Consider the following 16,471-nt stretch of genomic DNA (forward strand, 5'->3'; position numbering starts at 1 on the left):
AATTTCTCAAGACATTGCATATCTCATTCAGCCCCCGAGATATCGTTTCCAACCATCCCGCATGCAATGCCGCTTTCCATCATCACCGTCTCGAAGAATGAATTTCTCCCATCGTCCATCCCTACCGGATCCAATCACCAGGAGTGTCTGCTCGTCGACCCAGCCGATAACGCCTTTGAGCGGCCGACCAAGAGTTCCATTAGGCTGCGTTGATCCAGAGTTCAGTTCTTCGCCAATCTCAAAATGCGCGTTGGCAACCGAGTACACATCCGAGAACACTCGCGGAAGAAGAGGGAGTTTGCCCAGGATACCCCATTTCTGGTTAGTCCCTTCCTCTGTGGCTGAGGCTGGAGACTGGCTGCGGCTGCGGCGAATCATTTTTTTGGGATGGGGGATATCGAAGATATGTAGGGTGGACTTGTCGGATGTTACTGCTAGCAGGGAGTTTGATGGAGAAAACGAGAGAGAGAATATCACCGCATGGTCTACGCCTCGACGCAGTTCCGCTAGTTTCGTACAGTTTGCCGAAGCAAATACTCTAATCAGGGTACCCTGGTCGGACATTAGTCAACATTAGTAAACGTAACCAGATAGCAAAGACCAGGAATCTTACTGCTTCACTGGCTGTTGCTAGCACCTCCCCGTCCGGGCTCAGGACCATGGCTCGTAACGGTGAGCTATGAGCAGGTATAATACTTATATTTCCCGTCTCCAGCTCAATTACCTGCACCTGTCCAGGGGAACGACCAGGAAATGCAAGGAGCTTCTGCCCCAAACAAGCCAAGCCCAGTGGGTTATCCGAGGTCTCGAAGACCGATAGCTTCTTTGGAGGGGTCGAGAAAGCGAACACATGTATGCTGTTTAGGAGAGCGACGACGATTCGGAATTTGGAGAGACGTACACCAAGAACGGAGGTGCGGAACTCGAGGGTAATGGCGGATTTTTGCTTTGCATCGTCCCAGATGACGAGCTGTAGTATATTTATGAGTAGGCGTTTCGACGGACGGGGGTTATGTAGCAGATACACACTTTGTTCTGGGGGAACTTGGGATTTCGTCCTCCGCCAACTATAGCCAGATAGTTGGACTGACCGAGCATTTCGACGAGGCCGATGCCCGCGTTGAAGTCTGTCGCAAAGGTAAGGTTAGCCATATTGCACGACAGCGTATTTTTAGAGGACAAGAAGCTCACCTCGGGAGACCTTGAGCTCACATGGGTTTGAATTAAACACTATGGTTCCGGGTTAGCCTCCGCGTTCTCGATCAAGCTCTTTCGTAGCTCGATCAAGCTACGCGTATCATACCGCAGAAACCCGTGTTCAGGCCCACCGAAAAGCAACTGCTATCATTGTTGAACGTGGCCGATAGTGAATAGGGGCCGAGAGACTCGTCGATAACCTGGCGGGTATTCATTGTCGAGCATGACGGAGAGCCGGGAAACCGGAAGGGAAGTTGAAGTGGGAGTGGAAAGCACTCCGCACATGGCAGATCGGCGATAAGAAAGAAATGCGGGCGAAGCTCACGGATCCACGGCTGCCTCAGGCGTTAGATGACTAATCTCTCCGGTGGCCAGCAGCGACCCACCGAGCAACCCCTGAGTATAGCTTGTGTTGATACGCGGCTCGTAATGGGGACAATAATAGTCATAAATAGCTCTAGATGCGGTCAATTTGTGTAAAAATATATGCATGGACCATTCGTCCCGATGTGACAGCCTCCATTTATACCAAATTGGGTGATACATTCATTCTGGGGAGAGCTGGCACACAGCGTGTCCCGTGATTGGCGGCCAAAGGAAAGGGGGAAACACGGACTTTCCCTCGACCCCCCTACCAGTTCGAACATCTCAATCCCTCCAACCTCTCTAAGTTCTTTCAGGAGAGTCTCCGTCTCTCCTCTTCTATTTACCTCTTGCTTCCGCGTTCTTTTCTTGCTCTCGTTCTCCATATCTTCCGCCCACCATGTCGTCGGCTCTCAACGCGGTATGTTTCCCCTTTTACCTCCTCCTGCCCCATACTTTAAAAAAATGACACCTGAGCTAACTCCAAAACCCCATTGTGGGTAGATTAAGATTCGACGCAAGAAGAATGTCAAGAAGGGAATTCAGTTCTGTTTGATGGTCTGCGGTGCCAGCGGTACTGGTACGATACTCGATTGCTCTCCGTGTCCTGTTCCATTGTCCACTGACCTCTGCTTCACTCAGGTCGCACAACCTTCGTCAACACTCTCTGCGGCAAGCAGGTTTTGGAGGGCAAGGATGCCGATGATGCTGCCAATGCTCACATCGAGGAGGGCGTCCGCATCAAGCCCGTCACCGTTGGTGAGTTGCGAGCCTCCAATACAACCGTTCGTAAATGCTGACCCACCGATCCTCCACAGAGCTCGAATTGGATGAGGAAGGCACTCGCATCTCCCTGACCATCGTCGATACCCCCGGTTTCGGTGACCAGATTGACAACGAGGCCAGGCATGTCCCCCTCTCACCCACCCCCCGATAGCGCCTCCCCCCACTAACCTCCCCCTGAAATAGCTTCGGCGAGATTGTTGGCTACCTCGAGCGCCAATACGATGACATTCTTGCAGAGGAGTCCCGAATCAAGCGTAACCCCCGTTTCAGGGATAACCGGGTTCACGTGCTGCTTTACTTCATCACACCCACCGGCCACGGCCTTCGCGAGCTCGACATTGAATTGATGAAGCGCCTGTCTCCTCGTGTTAACGTCATTCCCGTCATCGGCAAGGCCGACTCCCTCACCCCCGCAGAATTGGCCGAGTCCAAGAAGTTGATCATGGAGGATATTGAGCACTACCGCATTCCCGTCTACAACTTCCCCTACGATATCGAGGAGGATGATGAGGACACTGTTGAGGAGAACGCCGAGCTCCGTGGATTGATGCCCTTTGCCATTGTTGGCTCAGAGGACTTTGTCGAGATCGAGAACCGAAAAGTGCGCGCCCGACAGTACCCGTGGGGTGTGGTCGAGGTTGAGAACCCCCGACACTCCGATTTCCTGGCCATCCGCAGCGCCTTGCTCCACAGCCACTTGGCTGATCTGAAGGAAATTACCCACGACTTCCTTTACGAGAACTACCGTACTGAGAAGCTCAGCAAGAGCGTCGACGGTGCCGCTTCGTACGTTTTCCTTTCTGTCACCTATTTGATGACTCTGCTAACCCACAAGAAGTGGCGGAGATTCCAGCATGAACCCCGAGGATCTTGCCTCTCAATCCGTCCGCCTCAAGGAGGAGCAGCTCCGCCGCGAGGAGGAGAAGCTGCGCGAGATCGAAATCAAGGTGCAGCGCGAGATTGCCGAGAAGCGACAGGAGCTGCTGGCTCGCGAAAGCCAGCTCAGAGAGATCGAGGCTCGCATGGCCCGCGAGGCAAGCCAGAGCAATGTCAGCGAAGCCAATGTAGAGGCCTAGATATACCCTGTCGATGCGGCTCATTCAGCGGGGCGCCGGTTCGCAATGTGATACCGTTTGTGCCAACATCATGGCCTTCTGGCACAAAGCTTGGTTTTGTTTATGGGGATAATATTGACTGTTTATTCACGTTAATAGCTTTTTTTTTTCTTCCTTGATTTTCTCTCGATGTCTCTGCGGAGATGGACAAGGTCCCCCAATGGGTCATTAGATTGCAACTATGCAAGACCGAAGAGCACCGTCAAACTTGGGATATCTTGCCGCTGTCGCTGTCCTCCTCCCCCATCTCCGCTGCGCCGACGTCACCTCTTCTTTGGTTTTCTTCTCCTAATCACCCTCGGGGAGTTTCTATTCCTGCATATTCCTGTTTCTTATTCCCCTGTCCACTCCCTACCCCATCCCCGGGGATTTTCTGTTTTTTTTGATCGTCCCTGGCACCTTGTCCAAAGTCCGCAGCGCAGCAAGATTCCCTCGTCTCTTTTGTGTTTTGCGTTTGTGAGTCTCCCTTGTCTCTATCCTTGCTGTCTTCCTAGCCCGTTTAGTAAATGAGGAAGAAAAAGTATCTCGTCTGCAGTGCTTCTTGGATAGATCACGTAGCCGGAATTAGGTATACCGAGGTCCGCTGGTGGTACTTGTATTGACCTCGGGAGCATAACAATTTAAGGTTGGGTACCGATTGAATGTTCATAAATAAACACTTGGTTTTATACCTAGGTGCCTAACGACAGAGCATTCGGTCTCATGTCCATCATAGACTATTGTGCAAGATGCCTGACCGATTCCTCAAGTCCCATACTCCAAGACTTGACATACACGGACCATCTACTCCGGAACTACGACTTACAAAGCGTGCATTCATCCATGAAAGCAAATCCATATCAATGGCATCAATGACATTGAAAACAGAGGAAGGTACATCGAAGTCAACAGTACAGAAATAGCTTCCTTTGAAAAAATAAGACAGAATAAAAAACATGGTCATCACTTCGCAGGCCATGCGGAGGAAACAAAAGCACAAGAAGATGAAGATAAAGTGTGGTGGGGGGGGGGAGAAAAATAATGAAAAAAAGATTTTAAAAACTGTTAAGAAGATGCAACTCAAAAGACAGAGGCACAGAAGAAACGAGCAGACACGCAAGAAGTGGTATTTGCGCTTCATTGTACACAGGAACGAGACAGAACAGGAAGCCAAGGTCTTTTGAGTTCGAAATATGGTGAGAGGTGAGATGGGGTTTTTTACCCGAGTCGGATTCCTAGAAGCCATCATAGGATACTGATGGGCGAAGTGAGATGCTCAGCACTAGAGGTAGAAGGAGGAGGTGGAAGTGAGAGGGTGGAGGGTGGTATTAAGGCATTGCGGACATCAAATAGGTATTGTATTGACTCCTTTTTTCTCTGGTCTTCTTCCCACTGAGCTGCTTGCAGATGGCCTGTCATCGAGGACTGGACTCGGTTCCGCTCGAGGGACAGTCACACTGAACCGAGGACAGAGTGTGGAGATGGGTTGGTTGGCTTGGACATTGGCTGGCATGTACAAGGAGGGCGTTATACTGACTTCCAGAAGTCCAAGCTGGCAACCACATCCTCACCCGCTTCATCTTCATATGCGTAGATGATCTCTCGAGTAGAAGAGTGGAGCATTCGAATGTTCTTTCCCGTCATGATGTGAATCAATTCACTGGTCTCAACGTGCCGGATCTCGATAAAGTTGGGCTCGAATGCCAGGATGTATGGGTAAGACAACGCAAATGCGGTTGGGTTGCCCTCCCATGAAATCCTCCAGTCGGGACGAGCACGCCATCCGTTGCGATTGACAAAGAATGAGAAGTCGCTGTAGTTGAGAAGGAACTCGCCATTCATGCGCTCGATGTGAATGGGCTTGACATTCTCCTTGCGGGCAACGAAGTCAAGAGATGTATCGGCCTGGTCCAAAAGAGATTGTGTCTCAGTTGTCTCCAAACTAACGACCTCGAAACCACGTGCACAGCCAACACACAGTGTGGACCGCAGGAAGTGGATCGAGGAAGATTCGGCAGGGATGTAATATTCCTTGAACGGCCTGAGGGTGTCCTGACCACTCTGGAACATCTTACTGACAGCGGACTTCTTCTTGCCCTTGGCCAAATTGTCCATCGGCTCATAAACTTTGATCGTACTTGACAAGGCTGACGTCTTCACCGAACACACGAGATGTCGGCCAAGACCGATGCCTGCCTTGAAGAAGTTTGCATGACCCTGGATTTTCTTTGGGCGTTTGGCCATGGCGTTGGCCCCCTCGGTGAGTTCAAGCGCTTCCATGGGGTACGAGGACAGGGTCTTGTTTGCCAAAACCAGAAGCAGTTGGTACTCTTCTAGAGTGTCAATCTGCGTGACTTGAGTAGCCTCTAGGACCCTTCTCGGCTTGGCTGATTTGTCCTTCGGCCATCGCTCGGAGATATAGATACCGCTATCCGTACCAAAGACCAACTTGCGTCCGCCATCTATGAAAATATTAGCCAGGGGATTCCGTTTGAAATCAATGTTGAAAGCTACATACCAACTGGAACACAGCAGTTCACACGGTTGATTGCCGAGAAGAACCTCTCACTCAGGACCGTCTTGTTGTAGAAATTGCTGTTGCGTTCCCAAAGCTTTCTTTGCTGCTCCTCCACCATCTCGATGAACTTGCGTCGCTGAGTCGGGGATGTGGCATAGAGGGTCTGTTCGTAACCACCCTTTCCAAGATGTCGGAATGTAATGGGCAGCTGTCCGTCTTTGGCGGGAGGAGGGTTGATGGTAGTCTTGTTGGACAAGAGGCTGGAAGACGGTCTCTTGGAAATTCCCATACGTGGGATTACCTCGTCCATTTGGGCAATCACCAAGAGCTCTAGAGGAATGGGCTTTTTGTAAACCCGATATTCCTCGCGCTTGTTGACCACCTTGATGCGAACCAAAAGCACTGAGTGATCAAAGAGATATGCAGTCACCTCGGAGCTTTCCGCGGTGGTCTTCTTAAAGGCCATCTTGGTTAGCATTTGACGGTTCTCTTCGGTAAGCTTCAGGTCCACATAGTCCCCAGGACCGAACTTCAGGGCGGCATTCAGCTGTACCAGGTTGAAATGGTTCTCAGCCTTTCCACTCTCGGTATTGACACGGGAGAGGAAGCTTTTGATGAGCTTGACGGCCTTGGGAATATCTTCCATGTCGGGACTGTCCTCAGCGGTGTGCTTCAAAACGGACTCGAGGAGAAGCGGGTATCGCGCAAGACGGGTTGTGGGCTTGGTTAGGTAACCGTTCAGCTCCAACTTTCTGGACTCCTTGAGACGCTCAGTGTCCTCAACAAACTTGGCAAAGCCCGGGTTTGAAGCCTTCTCTTTCTCAAACTCGTACTTTCCGTAAAGCTGGTTGGCACCATACTTGATGAAAGGATCGAAGCGAGGAACATGCTGAAGGAAGAGATCACCGACGCTCTTAACAATGGGACTTTCCTTTTGCCGGGCGTTGAGTGCCTCACAAAGGCCACTGTTCACCTTCAGCACCTCCAAACAATTTCCAAACACAGTCCGAATGAATTTCTCCCGTCGGTGCTCCGGGATGGGAGAGTGGTTTGTGGTGCCCGCCGCGCGCAATGGTCGCATCCAGAAATCGCGCAAGTATTCCAAATCCTTGACGAAATCACGCTCAGTGTACATAATCTCAAAGATGACCTCCTGTCGTTTCTTCTCCCGGTCCTCAATGCTATCCGAGACTTCCTTTGGAACCATGTTGATCCACAATTTCTGGTTGTCATTGTCCTCATCATCATCCATATGCAGGCTACCCTTCGAGGCCGAAGTCCTCAACACCGGCTGAGGTTTCAAGTTCAATCGTGCCTGTTGTTCTAGTCGTCGGGGACAGGCGATCGAATAACAAAGGCTATCCCGAGTGCATGTGGGGGAGTAACATTCGGTAAGAAGTGTGAACACGCCATTGACTTCCGAGGTCATAGTATCCTCTCCCATAGTCTCCTTAAATTGATAAACTTCGCCAGGAGCATCTCGAAGACGGTGGTCGTAAGTGACATCGTGGAAGAACTTCTGGGCATCGAGAGCACGACCCAGTAAAAGCGCGAGGTTGCGGTCGTTTGTTCTGATAATCGTGCAGATCAAATCGACTGCATCGGTTCCGGAGAAGGCGTTCTGATAGGACAGACCGTTCTTTTGACGTTCGCCGAGTGTTATTTTCTCGCGGAACACATCGGCGACCAGAGCGAGAAGGGCAGGGTAGACCACAGGAACCTTGGAAGTAGTCCGGCGCGAATTGTTGGAAACAAGCGTGGACTGCCCGTTCGAGCCCACTGTTGTTTGACTCTGGACGCTCATGGTGCGATCCGGGATAATGGTCGAAGCCATGGACATTGTACGGGACCGCTGCGAAGCATCGCTTGGTGGACGGTTTGTGACAAAGCCATCGGTCAAGTTTGCCGGCATCGCTGGCATGGAATCAAATCTGGTCGGTGGGGGCTGCTCATGGCCGCCCGAGGGAGGTCTCCGCGCCGGAATGGATCTCCCACTGTTCATAATGTGAGCCTGATTGTGATCAGTCGCGTAAGTGGTCATGGACATGGATCGTTCATTGGTATGCCGTTCTGGAACAGTGCGTCCAAGCTGAGTCATTTGAGAGCTGGGATGGTGATACTGCTCACGACGAGAGGCAGCGGCAGAGGTGTGATTGAAGTTGCTCGGCGGGATAGGCGGGGTGGCGGGATAGGACGGCCCACTCAACTTCGCCAGCGATCGAGATCTCGTCGCATCGGAGTTCAAGGCAGGAGGAGGCATTGGCCGGCCCAATTCTCGGGGGTCTGGGTATTGAGGGGCCGGCCCCGGTCTAGAATCCAGGCGTTGGGGTCGAGGGTACGCAGACGCAGCATAGCGACCCGCTGGCGGTGGGTACGGTCGTGGCGGCGGATGAGAGGACATTGTTGCGGCACCGGGGTTATACGCCTGATATCCTCCTCCGGAAGAGGGCGGTGGATATCCGTTTGTTGGGGTGGAGGGTGCCGATGGTCCGTATCCATTTGGCACCTGGCGGGTTGGTGGCGGCGGTGCCCTCTGGAACTGGGGAGGGGGCACTTGCGACGACATGGTGTGGGCACGACCCTGGTTAAACTGAGGGGTCTGTGAGTTCATGGTTTGTGATCGGCCTGGCGGAGGCGCAGCGCCAAAGATATCGGAATACGCAGCCTCTCGCTGTGTAGAGGAGGCAGGTGCCCCATAGGGCCGGTAATTCCGGTTACGTTGGCCACCCAAGTCTGCCATATTTAACCGGTCGACGATCGACGAGACGTCACGAGGTTAACGGATAGGAGATCGATCGCTATGCCACAAAGGGAGAAGAGGCGGAAAGGAGGTGGGTATCCGAGATTCGATCGTGGAGAGCGTTCAGGGCGTCGCAAGAGGGTCTGTTCAAGATCGTGGAACAAGAGAAAAAGAGAATAATGATAGTAGCAATCTCAGCAAGAAACAATTGTCCTTGGGGATCAGATAAGAATCGGCTTTGTGCAAAAGTGGTTCTTCAATATGCCATAGCTTGCCCCGGCTCGGTAGTCTTTGGGGGGGGTTATAGGTGATCAAAAGTCGTAACCGAAGAGCGCCAGGACCCGAGAGCGCAAGAAAGTCCGGGCTCCTTGCGAGGTCATACCCTCAACATTCCTCCAGGGCAAAAAGTCGGGAGAGAAGGTGGGAGGTTAAGGGTAGGTGAGGGGTGGGAGGAGTGAATGTTGAAAAGTGATAGACACAGGAGAAGAAGGGTGACGGGGTAAAGCAGTATCGGCGTGACAGGACCGGGTGACGGCGCTGGCAGTTGCCGCCAAAGCGGGCGGTCACGTAATGTCATGGCTACGGCGGGCTAAGTGACCCTCAGCGACAAGGAGAAAGGCGGTCATCTCGATCTTCTTCCTCCCACCCTCTTTAGTCTCGCTTCGACGAGCTGTTATCTTTCTTTTGGATCCTACCCATCTCTCTCGCGGCATCATGGCAGATAGCGAGTTGGCGCCCAAGTTTGCCCCGTTCTTTTCCTTCGTGAGTGGCCTCGTGAGCTCCCAAAGCTACCCAATGGCACAACTAACAAGCTTCTCTATCTAGGCCGGCATTGCCGCTGCAGTGAGTGAACCGATGACATCCGACTAATCAGAGTGATTGCCCATGCTAACAAATGCTCTGAAGATGGTCTTCGGGTGTACGTGGCTCGACACGCTGGAATCCGCATCTTGAATCTCAGACGGGAGCTTACAACTTCACAGGTGCTGGAGCCGCATACGGCACAGCCAAGGCAGGCATTGGCATTGCGGGTGTCGGAACTTTCCGACCTGATCTGATCATGAAGGCAAGAATACTGGTGGTGCCTTTTTCGATACCAACACGGGCTAACCGAATCGATTCCACAGTCCCTGATTCCCGTCGTCATGTCCGGTATTATCGCCGTCTACGGACTCGTCATTGCAGTCCTGATCGCAGGAGCTCTGAACCCGGCATCGACAATGAGTTTATACACGTATGTTGGGACAATGATTGTGTTTGGGTTGAAAGGGTTGGCAATGACTGATGTTTCGGATACAGTTCGTTCATGCATCTCGCAGCTGGTCTGTCCGTCGGTCTCTCCGGTGTGGCCGCCGGCTACACTATTGGCATTGTCGGTGACGCGGTATGGATTCTTTCTCGGCACTGCCTCAAGATGATAAAGGAGCTAACAGCTTTCCCAGGGCGTCCGGGCGTACATGCAACAATCTCGGGTCTATGTGGGCATGATTCTGATTCTGATTTTCGGCGAAGTTCTTGGTTTGTACGGGTAAGTGATGGCAACCCCTTGGACCCAGGTCTTTAACGTTCTCTACTAACGCCACCAGTTTGATCGTCGGCTTGATCTTGAACTCGAAGTCTTGAGCGCGCAATCCCTTTCAACTATTTGTACGCACTGGATTTTTCCGGCGCATATTGACACGTCATTTCCCACGCGATGCAGCTGCATCTGGTCGCCATGCGCGACAGAATGCGCCCGAACCCCGAAACCTGAAACCTGAAACCTGAAACCTGAAACCTGCCGGGATCGGAGATCGAGGTATCGAGATCTGGGCTAGTTCTACTTTAGTCTTGAATGTTGGGGTGTATTATAACTTGGCATATAGAAGGGTCGAATAAGCAATAAGCTGACCAGGCTTCCGACTTCCGATTTATCACCGTAGTTCCCTATCCGTTCAGCCCCGCCCCCCATGCTATACGTCAGAGCTGCGATCTCCCCTTTACCAAATTGCCCCGCGCTTCCCCTAACCTCCCCGGATTGCTTTCTTTACGATGTGTTTCCTGCTTTGATCTAAAGGATCCCTCTCCGGACTCACAGTTGAGTTACGTGGTTGGTGGTGCGCTAACCGGGTGGGCTCCTATACTTTTTTTTTTCCCTCTGCCGCAAGACATGCTCTACCGGCCCAATGGCGACCGGATCTGTCGAGGATTCCTCATCTGAGGTGCAGAGTGGCTCTGTCCCTAGCTCTCTTCCGTTCAAAACCAATAGCATACGACATGGCATCCACGAGAAGGAGAGGCATCTGGTCCAGTCCTTCCGATCCGTTCCGCAGAAATTCGCGAACCCATTTCTCGTTACCGATCGCGCAGATGAGAACCAGTTGTGCATATCCTCAAGAACTCTTGAACTGAATGACTTTAAGCTTCTGAAAACACTGGGCACCGGTCAGAAACACCTTGCGACTAAGCACGCTCTTCTCGCAATGGTTCTGTGAACTGATTATTTCTTTGGCTTTTTCAGGCACCTTTGCTAGAGTATGGCTCACCAGGTTGAAGAACCAGGAGGACAAGAACAAAGTCTACGCGCTGAAGGTCCTGCGAAAGGCCGACGGTAAGCACTGCCTGGCCCTCCAACTGCATGCAGCCGCTGACCTGCTGGACAGTGATCAAATTGAAGCAGGTGGAACATGTGCGCAATGAACGCAAGACACTTGCAGCAGTCAACGGACACCCGTTCATCACAAATCTAATTGCGTCATTCTCGGACGAACACAGCTTATACATGCTGGTAACCTTTCTTCTCCTTTTGTCCTATCTCCTACAAGGCACTGACCTCTCGCAGTTGGATTTCTGCCCTGGAGGAGAGATCTTCACCTATCTCCGACGAGCACGACGCTTCAACGAAGATACCTCAAGATTTTACGCCGCCGAAATTACAATGACAATCGAATTCCTGCATGATATCCACGGAGTTGCGTACCGCGACCTCAAGCCCGAAAATATCCTCCTCGATGCCGACGGCCATATCAAACTCGTGGACTTTGGATTCGCAAAGCAAGTCGGTAACCGCGAAACCTACACCCTCTGCGGCACACCGGAGTACCTGGCTCCGGAAGTCATCCATAACAGCGGGCACGGATTAGCAGTGGACTGGTGGGCTCTTGGTATTCTGATCTATGAGTTTTTGGTGGGACAACCTCCATTCTGGGACCAGAACCCCATGCGCATTTATGAGCAAATTGTCGAAGGTCGACTTCGCTTCCCTCCTAACATGCCCCCAGCAGCGCAGAACATTGTCTCGCTTCTTTGCAAGACAAATCCTTCAGAACGACTGGGATACATTTCTGGCGGCTCAGGCCGTGTCAAAGCCCATCCATTCTTTGCAAATGTGGTGTGGGATGATCTCTTCTATCATCGGGTCAAAGGTCCGATTCTTCCCCGAGTATCACATCCCGCCGACGCGGGCAATTTCGAGGAATATCCGGAAACCGACACTAGGAACCAAAACATCTACACCGAGGACCAGAAGAAGAAATATGAGCCTCTTTTCAGTGATTTCTGAGCTTGATGTTCAAGTTCTTGCGCTTGGTTTGTTTCAACAACCTCACCTTTGACACGGGTTCAGCCGGGGATTATGGCTTTCTTGATTGCTCAACGCCTCTTTCCTCGTCCATTCGCCTGTCATATTCTGCTTGCATTGTCTTTCATCCCAATATGAAATCACTAGGGACCTACAGGGCCCTGACCTCACGTGTGGCTTCACGAGAATTTACCTTCCCACTCTTGGCCTTGAGCCTCGCACCTCTCCTCAATCTCCACACTCGCCACATGGAGTGCTCTCCAAATGACCCTTTTGTCCCTATGGACATTTCTTCGAGATAAACATATCTCAGCCTACTTGCTTTTTTTGAACGAGAGCAACGGCATCCTCGCGTCCACCTGCTTGCGAATATTCCAGATGATATCCCTCCATCTGATCTTCCATTCCACGACTGTGATTTAAAACAGTAATGCACTTCAACTTAGCCACACCGTGGCATGAATACGAGTTCATGATCTTTTGGTGATTTCATTTTCGGTGTTAGCTAGATAATCCACGTTAATGAGTACATCATGTGGTTTTTTCTTTTTGTAGATTCTAGGTTCTCGGGTCTAGTAATGGCGTTCATTTAGAGAGATAGATTTAGACGTTAGAATGCTAGAAGAATATTTGTTTCTATCTCAGGGCCAGCCTCGGCGGCGTCTAAAACTGGAAAAGCAAAATACAGTATTGCACAAGACAATTGTGGGAATCATATGTACGGCTGATCGTTAGACATGGGGGGGGTGCGTACGAGCATGGAACCGTCCTAGCCTGACTCCTGTTTTACAGGGTTGGGGCTAGAGGACAAAAGGGCCCTTTTGGGAGGAAGATGGGAGGAGGCAGAGGGGTAGGGGGAAGAGGTTGAGGTAAAAGGGTATGAACTGCTGAAAGAAGAGGTTCTGAAAAGAGGCTAGGGTATCTCGGGTGTGGAGTGGTTTCATAGAGATGGGTCTGTTTTCCATGTGCCTGGTATCAAGTTAGTATTATATCAACAGTCAATAGACACGAAGAACATACCGCCGAAGTTGTGCTTCACAAAGGCCATGTCATCGTCGGTGGATCCAGCACCCATTTGCCCAACTCCAGGACTGAAACTGGTGATAGGTAGGATAACCGTATCACCGACCTTTCGGTGGACCTTTTGGCCACTGAAATCTTCATAGGTGACGTTCTTATCACCAGATCTGATATCGAAGTATTCTGGGTTGTTGAAGTAACGGAAGACCGCGTCAGTCCAGGCTCCAGGCCCTGTGAACTCCATAATGGTCTTGTCCATCTTTCCACTCTTCAAAATACCAAGCCTCTTCATACGAAGGGCTTCCTCAGTAACATATGCGACCATGTCACGCAAGATCGGGTGTCCCGGTTTCGAGACAATTGTCCACTGACAGAACTGCAGACGGCGCGAGTACCATTCATGCCAGTCCGGACGATCGGGATCGGCTTCGATTCCGACGACGAATCCAATAGTCGATCGGTCGAGTTCTTCGGGGAGCCAGTAGTGAGCTGGTTTCAAAGCAAAGGTGTCGATGTCGCTGTAAATTCCACCGCGCGCAAGGAGAACAAGGTAGCGGAAGAAATCCGCCTTCATTACTGGGAGTGGCAAGGCATCGTAAGCCTCGAAGACATCCGGCACCGAGCCGTACAGATACCAGATCAGATGTCTTTGTGTGTCATCAGGAATGACCTCGTGCGTGAAGCCCGGGTGCATCTCCGTCCAGCTTGCCTCTGATGCACGCAGTCTCTCCTCAAACCAAGTGGACGCCGGGGTATATTTCCACGTCTGCCAAATATACGCGGGGAAGCTCCTCTCGAGATCGTAAGGGAATTGATACCTCAGACGATCGCGTAGCGGCGCAGTCGACGAGCCAAACGACTTCTGCCCTCTCGTTCTAGATTGTCGCGCTCTGAGCGAGTCCGCCTCCTCATCAAAGATCTCTTTCACAGGTCTGTATCCAGGCGAGCCGGGGACATGTTCGGGGCGACTTGAGCGAATCACGAAGACGAAGGTTACAAAGCAGATGGCGGCGAGAATAAACTTGCGGAAGCCCGGCATAGCGGCGGTGTCACGGGTCGAATCTCCTTGTCGAGATTGCGACGGCCACGCGCACCGGTGAGACGGGGGAAGCCACGCCGTGCGGGTTGTTGGCGCAGCGGAGCACGGGGGGTCAGGAGATGTCGGAGGTAGCAACCGGACAGAATTGCGTGGGGGTGCGTTGGAATTCGAGCTCAAAGGAATCGGAGAATTGGCATATCGGAAGTCTTCAGCCCTGTAGCATTACCAAATGCGTAATCGACGATGCGACGCCTGCCGATCGGAAGGTACACGGTTGTACCGCAAACAGGATAGGAGACACGGATGTCTAAATCTCGGGCCGATTCAATGTCCGGCTGGGCGTGGATAACTAGTGAGCAAAGAAAACGATCCCACGGACCGCGATTGAAGGGGGTCGGGCACAGGTTTTATTGTGGAAACGAGGATTGCGTATGCCCACTGATGGCGGGAGGCGCAGAGGCGCATCTACAGCCGTTTCGGTGGACCCGCTCACGTGGCTCTTCCCCTTGGGAGATTTGAAGTTCTCTTCTCAGCTATGCTTTCATCTCGATACCTATTCTGTCCGTCTACCCCCACAATCCGCAGTCGCAGTTCGCACCCGTAATAGACAAGGATCGCCCTCCTACACGGCCCAGAACCGTGAATCTGTACTCCGTATCCTATGCAATATGATCCCATTGCAGTTCGCGCTCGTGTCTGGATGGACTTGCAAACTTGCGGATCTAGGTCACTCTTCGGCCGGCTGCTAGTCCGAGTAGCTTGGTTTGATCTGTCCAAGGGATGTGATCGCCCCTCAACGGAGGCCACAACTCGAAACAACCCCCCAGCCCCTGCGTTTCTGGCGTAGGACTCATTTATATTAGACCACCCTGTCATCTTGAACGCATGGTCTTTCTCTAAGGGGATGTTGGATAGCCCTTGTGGGCTAGTTCATGCTAACCGAGTAGTTATGCAAAAGTTAGCACACGCCCCCGGGCCAGTTGGTGTGACTGGACCTTTTTTGTCCACATCCCGTAGCTTTGAGAAAAGGACTAGCCTTTCAATGTCGGGCAAGACATTAAAAGCTTCTAATCAAGCTCTTGTTGCTATTTCCGCCAAGGTTTGCCAAGCCTTGTAGTTAAGCTTCGCTGACGCATGCACTGGAGCACAGGGCAGAGATTTGCACAATTGCCTACCAGTACAGGTTCTGGTTTGGAAGAGAGTTGTGGATATCCATTGTTTGATTTTCTTTCATTCTCGTCATTCGGCTGCCGGATGGTGATCCAGGGCAGAAAAGGGAGACTCAGGCGGATATAGTACACGCTAACCAGGTGTCCACCCCTCGAGTGCTATAGAGTGGAAGTCTCTTGCCATAATTCTCAAGTGAATATATAAGTTAGAGCACTAGAGTTGAATGGGAGAGATCTTCTTTCAATTTGAATGTATTTCCAATAGGTTGGCTGTCAATTTTTACCCGTAGACTGCGCAAATATATCTCTGGCGATATATGCCGTCTCGGATGTCAGGAACTTGAGAAAACCTAGACAATCAAGCAATTACGACAAAAGAAAGGCTTAACTCTTTCGTTGACCTGTATGATCTTTTAAAAGCAATTGAGTACGTTCAGTGTCCTGGACACGTGCATGCTACAATCCACCGGTTTTCTAACAAGTGGGTGTTGCGAGCAACTTGGTGATTATCAAGGTAGCTGATACATGAAGGATAGGTACGTAGTGGTGAAGAGAGTGACTTATGGCGAAGGAAAAAAGTATATCAATTGATAGTCTATATGGGCACAAGGATACCCCAGACGCTCTAGCAAATCCAACGAGAATCTACAGTGCTAACTACACTCCAATGTGGAGCAATGAATTTACCTCACTTTCAAACCCGCTGCTTCCTCGCCAAAGGCTCCAAGCAGGTCTGCAAGCGAGACAGAACAATCAGGCTTCCCCGAAGGTCTGCATCTTCTCTACGCCACTCGTTTACCCCAAGAACCATAGAGTCCGTCCCGAAGGAGCAGGATTGGTGGGGAGATAATCAGGCGATACTTGGGTGCCCATCGAAGGGGGATGGGCGACCGAAGCAGATGGGACAGATCGCTACGAAGTCGAGCGAGCGCAGAAAAAGCTGACCGAACCAGCCGATCGACCAGAAAGAGGTCTTTCAGGTTGCA

The 16,471-nt window shown here is 51.5% G+C and overlaps 6 protein-coding genes across 6 annotated transcripts; 3 read left to right on the forward strand and 3 right to left on the reverse strand.

Annotated features, from left to right (window-relative positions):
• Positions 1-27: 27 nt before the first annotated feature.
• Positions 28-1,412, reverse strand: N7443_004167 (phosphatidylinositol-3,5-bisphosphate binding protein HSV2; the record flags this gene model as incomplete). The annotated part of the gene is made up of 5 exons (XM_056884223.1): positions 28-552; positions 614-970; positions 1,030-1,127; positions 1,192-1,230; positions 1,304-1,412. 5 exons carry the CDS (start codon positions 1,410-1,412, stop codon positions 28-30), a joined length of 1,128 nt encoding a protein of 375 aa, XP_056742501.1.
• A 522-nt stretch (positions 1,413-1,934) lies between these two features.
• On the forward strand, positions 1,935-3,422 carry aspA (uncharacterized protein; the record flags this gene model as incomplete). Its single annotated transcript, XM_056884224.1, has 6 exons — positions 1,935-1,981; positions 2,065-2,140; positions 2,203-2,319; positions 2,379-2,466; positions 2,530-3,132; positions 3,185-3,422. Exons 1-6 carry the CDS (start codon positions 1,961-1,963, stop codon positions 3,420-3,422), a joined length of 1,143 nt encoding a protein of 380 aa, XP_056742502.1. The 5' UTR covers positions 1,935-1,960.
• A 1,545-nt stretch (positions 3,423-4,967) lies between these two features.
• Positions 4,968-8,698, reverse strand: rom2 (putative Rho guanyl nucleotide exchange factor (Rom2); the record flags this gene model as incomplete). The annotated part of the gene is made up of 2 exons (XM_056884225.1): positions 4,968-5,902; positions 5,959-8,698. The coding sequence occupies 2 exons, from the start codon at positions 8,696-8,698 to the stop codon at positions 4,968-4,970; spliced, it is 3,675 nt and encodes a 1,224-aa protein (XP_056742503.1).
• Positions 8,699-9,412: 714 nt separating this feature from the next.
• On the forward strand, positions 9,413-10,321 carry N7443_004170 (V-type proton ATPase proteolipid subunit; the record flags this gene model as incomplete). Its single annotated transcript, XM_056884226.1, has 8 exons — positions 9,413-9,460; positions 9,524-9,541; positions 9,605-9,617; positions 9,682-9,779; positions 9,826-9,932; positions 9,998-10,082; positions 10,141-10,226; positions 10,285-10,321. 8 exons carry the CDS (start codon positions 9,413-9,415, stop codon positions 10,319-10,321), a joined length of 492 nt encoding a protein of 163 aa, XP_056742504.1.
• Positions 10,322-10,863: 542 nt separating this feature from the next.
• On the forward strand, positions 10,864-12,239 carry N7443_004171 (cAMP-dependent protein kinase; the record flags this gene model as incomplete). Its single annotated transcript, XM_056884227.1, has 3 exons — positions 10,864-11,122; positions 11,199-11,288; positions 11,341-12,239. 3 exons carry the CDS (start codon positions 10,864-10,866, stop codon positions 12,237-12,239), a joined length of 1,248 nt encoding a protein of 415 aa, XP_056742505.1.
• Positions 12,240-13,248: 1,009 nt separating this feature from the next.
• Positions 13,249-14,316, reverse strand: N7443_004172 (glycosyltransferase family 32 protein; the record flags this gene model as incomplete). The annotated part of the gene is made up of 1 exon (XM_056884228.1): positions 13,249-14,316. One exon carries the CDS (start codon positions 14,314-14,316, stop codon positions 13,249-13,251), a length of 1,068 nt encoding a protein of 355 aa, XP_056742506.1.
• Positions 14,317-16,471: the final 2,155 nt, after the last annotated feature.

This window comes from Penicillium atrosanguineum (assembly GCF_028827265.1).
Source record: "Penicillium atrosanguineum strain IBT 20685 chromosome Unknown utg000003l_segment0_segment0, whole genome shotgun sequence".
Lineage (NCBI taxonomy): Eukaryota > Fungi > Ascomycota > Eurotiomycetes > Eurotiales > Aspergillaceae > Penicillium > Penicillium atrosanguineum.